A 12,428-nucleotide genomic window follows, 5' to 3' on the forward strand; every position below is an offset into this window, starting at 1 on the left:
CTGATGTTACAACTTTAGAAATGAACAAAGCTTTTTATTCAGTAATTATTGATAAATGTTCTTCTGTTCTTTTATTATGGATATTTGCTAATACATTAGGCAACTGTAACTTGAGTTGTTTGGTAATAGTCCTCTGTGGTGTTGGAAAGGTACAAAAAATAAATGGGAAAACCGTAAAGCTTTTCCAAATGCTACAGCTGGAGTCATTCACATGTCATTTAATAACTCAGCATCTAGATTGCTAATCATTTTTTTAAAGAAAGCAGCAAATGCCAGTTTCAAATGTGTTGCTAAATGCTGGACAAGACTTTCCTTCAACTGGCATTTTCTCTTTCCTTGGTATTTTTCTTTCTTTTTAAAAAAATTATCTTTATTGTTGGAAGTATTACAAATATCATTCTTTTAATTCCCCATTGATCCCCTCCACCCCTATACACCTACCCCCCGAGGCCTTCACCACACTATTGTCTATGTCCTTGGGTTATACATATATGCATATAAGTTCGTTGATTAATCTCTCCTCACCCACTCCCCCACCCCCGCCTTCCCATTAAGATAAATCAGTCTCTTCCATGCTTCTATGTCTCTGGATCTATTTTATTAGATTCCACATATGAGTGAGATCATGTAAAACTGAATCAGGAAGAATTAGAAAACCTGAATAGGCTAATAACAACTAATGAAATTGAAGCAGTAATCAAAAAACTACCAGCAAACAAAGCCCTGGTCCAGATGGCTTCACAGGGGAGCTTTCTAATTCTTTAAGTGGTGTAGGGTTAGATAGTTTACTAAAAATTTTTCTTGCTTTTTGAGGTAGACTGTAGTGCTATGAACTTCCTTCTTAGACTACTTTCCCTATATTCCATACATTTTGGGTTGTTGTGTGTTCATTTTCATTTGTTTCAGGAAGTTTTTTATTTCTTTCTTGATCTTATTGGTAACACATTCATTGTTTAACAACATGGTATTTAGCCTCCATGTGTTTGAATGTTTTTGAGTGTTTTTACTGTAGCTGATTTCTGATTCATTCTATTGTGATCTGAGATGCTTGATATGATTTCAATCTTCTTGAACTTGTAGAGACTTGTTTTGTGTCCTAACATGCAGTCTATCTTTCAGAATGACCCAAGTGCACTTGAGAGGAATGAATATTCCGCAACTTTGGGATGAAATGTTCTGTAAATATCAGTTAAATACATCTGAGCTAATGTGTCACTTAGAGTCACTGTTTCTGTGTTGACTTTTTGTCTGGAAGATCTATCCAGTGAAGTCAGTGGGGTGTTCAAGTCCCTGACTATGACTGTATTGCTGTTAATTTCTCCCTTAAAGTCCTTAAGATTATTATTTATAGGTCCTTATTTATTGCCATTTTAATTCTTTGTGCCTATGTTTCTCTTTCTATATCTTCTTATTATTACAGCAGTCCATTTAACATTTCCTGCAATGCTAGTTTGGTGGCAATAAACTCCTTTAGCCTTCTTTTGTCTGGGAAGCTATTTATTTCACCATCTATTTTGAATGGTAGCCTTGCTGGATAGAGTAGCCTTGGATTCAGATCCTTGTTTTGCATTACCTTGAATACTTCATACCATTCCCTTCTGGCCTGTAGAATTTCTGATGAGAAATCAGCTGACAGCCTTATGGGCACTCCTTTGTAAGTAACAGATTGCTTTTCTCTTGCTGCCTTTAATATACTCTCTTTGTTTTGAAGTTTTGGCATTTTAATTATGATGTGACTGGGTGTGGGTCTCTTTGGGTTCTTCTTGCTTGGGGCTCTCTGTGCCTTCTGAACTTGTGTACCTTTTTCCTTGACCAGGTTAGGGATGTTTTCTGCCATTATTTCTTTAAACAGGTTTTCTAAACCTTCCTTATTCTCTTCCCCTTCTTGCACTCCTATGATGCAAATATTGTTGCATTTCATGTTGTCCCACAGCCTCCTTAAACTGTCATCTTGTTTTTTATTAGTTTTTTTCTTTTTGGATCTCTGATTGACTGATTTTTCTACTCTGTCTTCTCATATGCTGATATGATCCTCAGCGTCCTCCAATCTGCTGTTTATTCTTTCCAATATATTCTTTATTTCTCCTATGTCATTCTTCATTTCTGACTGGTCATTTTTCATAGTTTCCATATCTTTTCTCATGCCGTTGAGCATCCTTACAATCAGTATTCTGAACTCTACATCTGATAGATTGTTTATCTCCATTTCATTTAGCTTTGTTTCCGGAGACTTCTCTTGTTCTTTCATTTGAGGCTTGTTTTTTTGTCTCCCCATTTTGGCTGCCTATTTGGGTTTGTTTCTATGCATTAGGTTGATCTGTTAGGACTCTCAATCTTTTTGGAAGGTCTCTGCTCCAAGCCAATGTCAGATGCTGTTTATGGCTGGCCTTGAGTTCCCTTTTGGAGCTATCAACAACCCATAGCTTGAAGTCCTCTTCGTTGGGGCTGCGTGCATTTGGACAGGACCAAGATGCACACCAAAGCCTGCTTTTCCAAGGCCTGGGTCCAGAAGCAGATCAGACAAAGTTTCAAAGCACTCTTAGGTCTGCCTCTGCCTGCAGGTTGGCTAATATGATTCTCTTAATGAGTCTTAGGCTGTAGAAAATCCACAGGGTAGGGTGAGAGGTTTTCCAGCAGGGTTGGGCAATTTCTTTCCCCTCAGGCAAAAGCAGCCTGGAAGGTAAATGTCTGCTTGTGAAAGATGCCCTCTGCAGTATGGGGGAATGACTTGGCACAGGAATCCAGAGGGATGTCCTCTGAACTCTATCTCCAGAGCCCACAAGCCTAGATTCTCCTCACACAGCTCCAGTACACTCCGCCCTCCCTCTGCTAGAGCCAAAGGTGAGTGGCTGAACAAAAAACTTTGTGCGTTGGCTCATTAAGAGGGTGCCTGCAGTTCCAGCCATCTCTCCCTGGCAGACAGAAGCCCTGGTGCTTTTCACAGCCAGATGTTATGTGGGCACCTTTCTCAGTTCTGGTGCTCTGGGCTAGGAAGCCGAGCCTGGGGTTTAGGCCCCAGAACCCTCAGTGGGAGCCCCCAGAGCTGAGAGATCCCTCCCGACCTTCAGCTGCTGCCTGTGGAAGCCCAGCCAGCCTTCTCCTACCTCTGAACTTCCTACCAGTCTCTATGGGGTCTCCACTTTTCCTCCTTGGTGATTAGGGTGCTCTTCAGCTCGTCTTCAGTTGCAGTTGATTATTCAGGATGGTTTTTCTATATTTTAGTTGTAATCCCAGTTTGGTCCTAGGAGAGTGTCAGTGTAGCTTCCACTCAGTCTGCCGCCATCCTTTTCTTTTATAATAGCAATTTATTTTAAAGTGAAAGTTGTTTCTAGAAGTGAATCCATGAAACATATTCTCCTATGCTTCTGTTTTGTGACTTTTTTGTAGATTTTATTTATGGCTTTATTCTGGCAAAACACTCTTGGGGAAAATATATATGAAACCATAGATCATCTATGGAAATCAACATCTTTGGATGTTATATAGTTATCCATGAAAAAAAATTTGATTTGTACAGAGATATTTAAAGAAATATTTCCTCCCAGTATCTTAATTTCCTTAGAACATAAATATATTTTATTAATTCCTAAGCATGATATATTCCAGCCATAATAACAGTTTATTACTTTCTAAATCTTTCTTCCTAAGAGCAAAACATTATGCTACTTGGGTAAATCAAAATGAAATAACAGTCTATGTATCTTATGTGACTTTTTAACATTTTATTAAAATCATATTTTCTATAAATGAGTGCATATTTTGGATTAGCATAATTACATTAGACAAAAAGAAGGCAAATTAATAAGTAGAATGAAGAGCATCAGAGTAGTATCACTGACTACAGAAATGGTGAAAAATACACGGACAAAAAAATGATAAGAAGGTTGATTCTTCAACATTTAACATTGAAGGATTAACTCTAAATAATTCATACTACTAGAGATTTACTAGATTTCCTAATAGAAAGTACTCTATCAGTGATTCTCAGCTGGGGTTGATTTTACCCTGAGAGGACATTTGGCAACATCTGGAGACATTTGGGGTTGTTACCACTTGGAGAGGGGTGTACTACTGAAATGTAGAGGACAGAGGCCAGGGACCCTGCTAAATGAACATCCTACAATGCACAACATAGCTTCCCAAACAAAGAATTATCCAGCCTTACTATCAATGTTAACAAGGCTGAGAAACCTTGTTCCAAATCTGGTTGTTTTATGTCAAGTAAATTAGCCCTTTCTCCCTCACAGGTAGTAACATAACTAAGAATTGCCTCTGTGACAACCATATACAAATTTCAATTGGCAATGTAATTAGAAACAGACACTAAACTAGAATAGTTCATTATGGCTAAGTAGGCACTTAACAATGTTTGGGCATAAAAAGGATACAAAATGTCTATTAACAAATTAATTAAATTAGCTTATTATTCACCAAAAAGTCATAGTAATTGATTTTTTAATTGACTGGTAAGCCTTCTATTTGCTTTCTCTTTACTGCCAGTCTTTGGTGAGAGGACCAAATAAATAATTGGTATTCAGAGCGAAGGTGAGAGAACGAGGGAAGGAGAAATTAAGAAGCTGATTAATCACAAATTAGATTCTCCTTTTCAGTTATTTGATGGTAGATTGCCTCTTATGTTTATTTAAAATTTAATAATGGAGCCCATTAGGCCAAAATCTAACTTGAAATGTAAGGAGGAATTGTAATTTTTTACCCCTTAACCAACAAATAAAATGTAATTACAGCTTAATTCATTTCCTTTTAGGATCCACATAAGGTTTTGAAGATTCCACTAGACCAGCCTATCATTTATCTGCAGTAGTTAACTCTGGATTTCAACCTTAAGAATATAAGGAAGGCACTGTGGATGTTGACAGAAAAGAAAAACAACAATTCCAAAGACCAAAAGTTTTTAAGTCTCATAATATACATCTGGTTAGCTATTAACTTAACTTGGAAATTTTCAAATACCTGAGAAGTGATAGGAGGTAGGAAATTTTACCCCTCACTCTCTGTATTTTAAACTTCATCATAGTATCAACTCGCAGTGAAACCTAAAAACTAATGAAATTAAACCTAAAAGAGAAATAAGGAAAAGATATCTGGATTCGAATTTTAACTGGAGCATCTGGGGAGGAAATATCTGCTATTGACTTCTCCCAGTTCCTAATTAAGTATCTAAAGCAATATGCAGTATTTATTAATTACCTGTTCAGTACTTTGACAGTTTCTAAATTAAAAGACATCAATAAACCTTAAATGCATATTACTAAGTGACAAAAGTCAATCTGAAAAGTCTACATACTGTGTGATTCCAATTATATGACATTATGGAAAGGGTAAAACTATGGAGATAACCAAAAGATCAATAGTTTCCAGGGGTTAGTGGGAAGTGGGAGGGATGAATAGGCTTAGTATAGAGGACTTTTAGGACAGTAAAAATATATTGTATGATTTTATAATGGTGGATACATGTCATTATACTTTTGTCCAAACCCACAGAGTGTACAACACCAGTAGTAAACCTTAAGGTAAACTACAGAATTTGGGCAATTATGATGTGTCAGTGTAGGTTCATGTTCAGTAAAAAACGTACCATTCTTGTGAGTGATGCTGATAATGGGGGAAGCTATGCATGTGTGGAGACAGGGAGTACATAGGGAATCACTGTACCTTCCTCTTAATTATACTGTAAATCTAAATCTTCTCTAATAATAAATTATTTTAAAAGTTAAAAGATTTCTTGGCTATGTCTTTTGATGGACATATGACTTCATTTATCTTGAATAAATAACTAGGAGGATTGCTGAGTTATAGGATATATGTATGTCTACGTCTAGTAACACTTCCAAAGTTTTCCAAAGTGATCAGACATTTTACATTCTGCCCAGGAATGTATAAAAGAAATAGTGTTCCACATCTTCCCCAACACTCAGTGTTGTCAGTCCTTTCAATATTGTGTATTGTGGAGCATGAGTAGTATCTTATTATAGCTTCAATTTACATTTCTCTGATGACTAGTGGGGTTGAGCACCTTCTCATATGCCTTCTGGCCTTTGAGCCATCTTTTCTTGTGAAGTAAGTGCCTTTCCATATCAGCTTCTGACAATTTTTGTTGATCTTTTTTCCCCTAGATCATGGGGAGCTGCAAATGATAGAAAAATATCAGATGGCTCCAACAGACCAAGGGGTCACCTAGTGGTCTGGCTGTCAATCTCCATTGTCATTCACACCTCTTGCATATATCAGCTGTGGGAGGCTCCCACTGAGAACTTTGGGGCCTAAACTCCAGGCTGGGCTCCCCAGCCCAGAGCACCAGAACTGAGAACGGTGCCCACATAACATCTGGCTGTGAAAAACACCAGGGTTTCTGTCTGCCAGGGAGAGATGGCTGGAAATGCAGGCACCCTCTTAATGAGCCAACACACAAAGATTTGTGTTCAGTCACTCACATTGGGCTCCAGCAGAAGGAAGGCAGAGTGGACTAGAGTAGTATGAGAAGAATTTGGGATTTTGGGCTCTGGAGATGGAGCTCAAAGGGAGGCCATCTGGATTCCTGTGCTGAGTCATTCCCACATACTGCAGAGGACATTTTTCTCAGGCAGACCTTTGCCAGCCAGGCAGCTTTTGCCTGTGGGGGGGAAGCAATTGCCCCACCCACTGAAAAACCTCTCACCTCACTTTGTGGAGTTTATGCCTTGCTGTGGTTTACAGCCTGAGGCTTATTAGGAGACTAAAATCAATCAGCCTGCAGGCAGAGGTGGACCTCTAGGAGCTTTGAGTCTTTGCCTGATCTTCTTCTGGACCTGGACCTTGGGAAAGCAGACTTTGGTGTGCATCTTGGTCCTGTCCAAATGCACCTAGCCCCAGAAGAGGGAACAATAAGCCAGCCCAGCAGAGGTAACCACAAGCCATGGGTTGTTGATAGCTCCAAACAGGGTACTCATGGCCAGTCACAAACAGTGCCTGACATTGGCCAGCACAAAAAAGATATGAAAACTATGAAAAATGACCAGTCAGAAATGAAGAATGACATAGGAGAAATAGAGAATACATTGGAAAGAATAAACAGCAGATTGGAGGACGCTGAGGATAGGATTAGCAAATTAGAAGTCAGGGTAGAAAAAAATCAATCAGAGAATCAAAAAGAAAAAAACAATGAAAAAATAGGACAGTTTAAGGGAGCTGTGGGACAATATGAAATGTAACAATATTCACATTATAGGAATGCAAGAAGGGGAAGAGAATAAGCAAGGTTTAGAGAACCTGTAAAAAGAAATAATGACAGAAAATTTCCCTAGCCTGGTGAAAGAAAAAGTCACACAAGTTCAGGAGGCACAGAGAGTCTCAAGCAAGAAGAACACAAAGAGGCCCACACCCAGACACATCATAAGTAAAATGCCAAAACTTCAAAACAAAGAGAGTATATTAAAGGCAGCAAGAGAAAAGCAATCTGTTACCTACAAAGGAGCTCCCATAAGGCTGTCAGCTGACTTCTCATCAGAAATTCTACAGGCCAGAAGAGAATGGTATGAAGTATTCAAGGTAATGCAAAACAAGGATCTGAATCCAAGGCTACTCTATCCAGCAAGGCTACCATTCAAAACAGATGATGAAATAAATAGCTTTCCAGACCAAAAAAAAAAAGGCTAAAGGAGTTAATTACCACCAAACTAGTATTGCAGAAAGTGTTAAATCGACTGTTGTAATAATAAGAAGAAATAGAGAGAGAAACATAGGCATAAAGAATTAAAATGGCAATAAATAAGGACCTATCAATAATAACCTTAAGGACTTTAAGGGAGAAATTAACAGCAATACAGTCATAGTCAGGGACTTGAACACCCCACTGACTTCACTGGATAGATCTTCCAGACAAAAAGTCAACACAGAAACAGTGACTCTAAGTGGCACACTAGATCAAATGGATTTAACCAATATTTACAGAACATTTCACCCCACAGCTGCAGAATATACATTCCTCTCAAGTGCACATGGATCATTCTCAAAGACAGATAACATGTTAAGACCCAAAAAAGTCTCTGCAAGGTCAAGGAGATTGAAATCACATCAAGCATCTTGGATCACAATGGCATGAATTAGAAATCAACTACACTAAAACCTCTCAGAAACATTCAAACACATGGAGGTTAAATATCATGTCATTAAACAATGAATGTATTACCAATAAGGTCAAGAAAGGAATTAAAAACTTCCTGGAAACAAAGAAAATGAACACACAACAACCCAAAATGTATGGAACATAGGGAAAGTAGTCCTAAGAGGGAAATTCATAGCACTACAGTCTACCTCAAAAAGCAAGAAAAATTTTTAGTAAACTATCTAACCCTACACCACTTAAAGAATTAGGAAGCTCCCCTGTGAAGCCATCTGGACCAGGGCTTTGTTTGCTGGTTTTTTTGATTACTGCTTCAATTTCATTAGTTGTTATTAGCCTATTCAGGTTTTCTAATTCTTCCTGATTCAGTTTTACATGATCTCACTCATATGTGGAATCTAATAAACAAAATAGACTGAGGAACAAAATAGATCCAGAGACATAGAAGCATGGAACAGACTGAAGAATCTCAGTGGGGAGAGATTAATCAAAGAACTTATATGCATACATACATAACCTATAGACACAGACAATAGTGTGGTGAAGGCCTGGTAGGGAGGGGGGTGGAGAGGATCAATGGGGAAAAAAGGGGGTATATCTGTAATACTTTCAACAATAAAGGTGAATAATAAATAAATAAATAAATAAATAAATAAATAAATAAATAAATAAATAAATAAAATAAAAGGGGGAGGAAAAAAAGAACTATATCTACCCAAACAAATTTAATTTCATTCATTACGTATCCTTTCCATAAAATAGTTCCATAAATTTTCCTCTCATTCTTTAAAATAAATTTTACCTAAAGTAGTTTAATATTTCAAAAGTAGATCCAGGGACAAATCCAAGAAACACAGCACAATTTAAAAAGGAAATATAAAACCAATTTCATAACTAAGTGTGAGTACTCAGACATTTTTTATATTAGCCACAATAAATCCACTGAATACAGTAAGTGCAGGACAGAGCCATCTCACTGAAAAGAAAACCACTCATAACAGTGTATCTTAGATACCTGGCTGAGACTCTTGCTTTTTTGAAATGAGACCGCAGTTTGGATTTAAAAGCATACTTTTTTCCTAACAATTTCATTTGGCATTTTTTACCTGGGTTAACATCACTTCCAATTCAATCCAAGTGCAAATGTAAAATTCAGTTACCTGCACAAAACCACATGCCGTAAAGTCTTCAAACAAGGGCAGACTTGGACGGTCTTCTCGATAGATGGTGAGTTTGTATGTGATGGGTGTCTCACCCTGGGCCTGAGATTCATCCACGACAAGCATTGAGATTTTGTTTGCTCCTAAACCCAGGGGGTAGCTGGCAAAGCTGGAGAGATAAACATCTGTTCAGCCCAAACAAATTCATACATCAATATTAAATGCGTGTAATTTGTCTGTACAGTTTTAAAAGAAATCTAATATGTGAAATGAATATTTTTACTTCTGTTTCACAGTACTTTAATATGCTAAGCATTATCTTGCAAAGCAAGTCATGTCTCCTATAAACTATAGGAAAGGGTACTAATATTTATTAATCATCTATCAGGGTCATACATTATCTCGTTTAATACTCAAAACAACTCTATACAAAACCATGATTGTCCTCATTTTAAATATAGAGAACATAACATAGAACTGGGAAACACACTGACTAAGTCACATGGTAGAGTAAGGTTTGGGACCCAGCTTTGTCTGACTTGGTTCCTCTTTTCTTTCTACTACATTTTCTTGGTTCCCAGGGATGCAAGAGCATTTTTCTCCCTACAGCATGGGAATGTGAGTATCTTCCTTTCTATGGACACAGATATAAAAAGGTTTTATCTTCTGTTTAAAATTACAAACAAAATAGTTGGTGACTCTCGAAAGGGTCAGAAGAACAAAATCCCTATGACACTAGGAAAATTAAGGTGACTATGTCCACAAATTGTAATCAACATGTTTATTAAGTAATCAGTCTCTGAATATTCAAAAACTTGAGGAGTTGGGTTGGGTAAAAGGAGGCTACTGTTTAGAAGGGCTAACTTTTTAGCAATCTAAAACATGACAATTCCATGGCTGGTTTTGCTTAGTGGTTAGAGCGTGACACTGCAGAATGAATGGTCCAGGTTCTATTCCAGCCAAGGGCATGTGCCTTGGTTGCAGGCTCAGTCCCCAGCCCCAGGTTGGGCACATGTGTGAGGCAACCAATTGATGTCCCTCTTTCACATTGATGTGTCTCTCTCCCTTCCTCTCTCTTTTTTCCCTTCTCTCTCTCTCCCTTCCACTCTCTCTGAAAAAAAAATGATGGAAAAAATATCCTCAGGTGAGGATTAATTAAGTAAATAAATAAATAATAAATAACATGTTAACAACAAACTAACCTCTCCCTTACTGAGCCAGTCCTCTTTAATATTTCATATCACAAGATCCACTCCTGTTACCAAGACTCTATACAAAGATTGCTAATAGATCAGTAGAGTGCTGATGTGTTCTTTTTAACCACATGACACCTGAAAAGTGGAAAGACTTCACACTCTGGCAATCTCTCCAACCGATCTCCTGCCTCAATTCTTCTGAAACACCTGCACAGGTTGCTTCAAATGTCTGCTTCCCACTGTGACATCTTCACTCAGCTCAGCAGCATTCCATACCTTGGCCCTGCCCGTTCCTGCAGGTACATCTTGCACTGACAGTTTGAAGTCTCCGCTCCAATTGTCACTGTTACCACATCAAATGGGACTTCAGAGTAATAATCTTTGATCTTCGGGTTAAATTCAGGACTTAGTTCCAAATGTGGATGTGTGAAGATCTGCTTGATATGACATTGTATGTATTCATCTGTTATTTTTTTTAAAAAGAAAAAGACAACCAGTCAGAGTTGATTTGTGACTTCTACTTGTCAAATTTTGTAGAATTTGCCTCATATAACAGCTATTGACTTTACTTGGTGTTATGGAGATCATATTTTTTGCCCAGCCCTTAAAACTTGAAAGGCACAGGAGGTGGGAAAATATCTCTCCTGTGGACTGATAACATGTTCATGGCATTTACTGCAAATTGCAAATATTAAGCAATAGTGTAAGTGGGGGTGATAACTCTGTGGGGTGGTGACAGAAGAGAACCAGCAGGGACTGAGGAAAATTTCTTAACGGGAAGTGTCATTAAACTGCCATTGGACTGATAAAGTAGCTTATAGGCAGCAGGGTGGAGCAAAGAATGTGAACTCCAATCTTATACTAAAACAGATACAAAAACATCACAGGGTACCCTGACACCCACTCCCTACCCCAGCCACTTCAACCTAAGAAAGTACACTGATGTGTAAGAAGGAGATGCTACATTCTGCTTAATCTTATTAGAGAATTTAGCAGATTACTTCATACCATTGATTCTAAACCATTTTGTTGTTGTTAATCCTTACCCAAGGATATTTTTTCCATTAGTTTTCAGAGAGAGTAGAAGGGAACGAGACAGGGAGGGAGGGGAAGAGAGAGAGGAACATCGTTGTGAAGGAGACACATTGACTGATTGCTTCCTGCATGAGCTCTGTCCAGGGGGCAGGGAGGGAAACCAAACTCCAGGTACGTGCCCTTGATTGGGAATCGAACCCGTGACCCTTAGGTGTGTGCACCAACACTCTAACCATTGAGCAACATCGGCCAGGGCATTCTAAGCCATTTTTAATAATGTTTCTATTTGGTAGACCAACTTTTACAAAAGTATCTTGGTAAGGAAATATACCAGCGGCTGCTAAATTATATTGTGTTCATATTTGGAATAACCAAATTACTCAAAAGAAGCTTAGCAAATGTTTTACAAACACTAACAAGTATTTAGTTCCATAAATACTTTTCAACCAACAACAAGGTTTCAGTAAAGAAAAACATAAGAAATTCTATAGAAATTGGTAAGACAAAAGTGTCTTTGCACTGCCTTTAAAATAAAATGTTCAGTGATGTTTAACAACTTAGCAATGAAAAAGATAACAGAATTCACTGCAGGAAGTTGTACAGCTGAACTTTAAAAAAATGATTATCTTATTGACAGTTGCCTTTTCCTCTATTTTTATATGGTGATCACAATGAATTCCCTAAAATTGCACCTGATGATTTATCGTCAATGTTTTAATGTTTCCCCATCACCTCCAGAATTCAGTTCAAGCCCATACTGAAGCAGGCAAGGCATTTCACAACCTCTTCCTTGTCTTTCTCTCTAGTTGCTGCATCTCCCATTATGTCTTGGACTTTGTGCTTCAACAATACCAACATTTTTATTTCTTTGACAGACATGGAGAAGCACCACCAAATCCACGATAATGGGTACCACTA

At 37.9% G+C, this 12,428-nt stretch overlaps 1 protein-coding gene across 1 annotated transcript in view; it reads right to left on the minus strand.

Annotated features, from left to right (window-relative positions):
• The window catches only part of CPED1 (cadherin like and PC-esterase domain containing 1), a 270,333-nt gene that overhangs the window by 133,582 nt on the left and 124,323 nt on the right, over positions 1-12,428 (minus strand). Inside the window, exons 14-15 of the mRNA XM_016213335.2 lie at positions 10,752-10,938; positions 9,280-9,448 (exon numbers count right to left, since the gene is read on the minus strand). Of these exons, the coding sequence (XP_016068821.2) occupies positions 9,280-9,448; positions 10,752-10,938 (356 nt within the window). The remainder of the gene's footprint in view (positions 1-9,279; positions 9,449-10,751; positions 10,939-12,428) is intronic.

The sequence above is a fragment of the Miniopterus natalensis genome, chromosome 10, assembly GCF_054644295.1.
Source record: "Miniopterus natalensis isolate mMinNat1 chromosome 10, mMinNat1.hap1, whole genome shotgun sequence".
In the NCBI taxonomy this organism is placed as follows: domain Eukaryota; kingdom Metazoa; phylum Chordata; class Mammalia; order Chiroptera; family Miniopteridae; genus Miniopterus; species Miniopterus natalensis.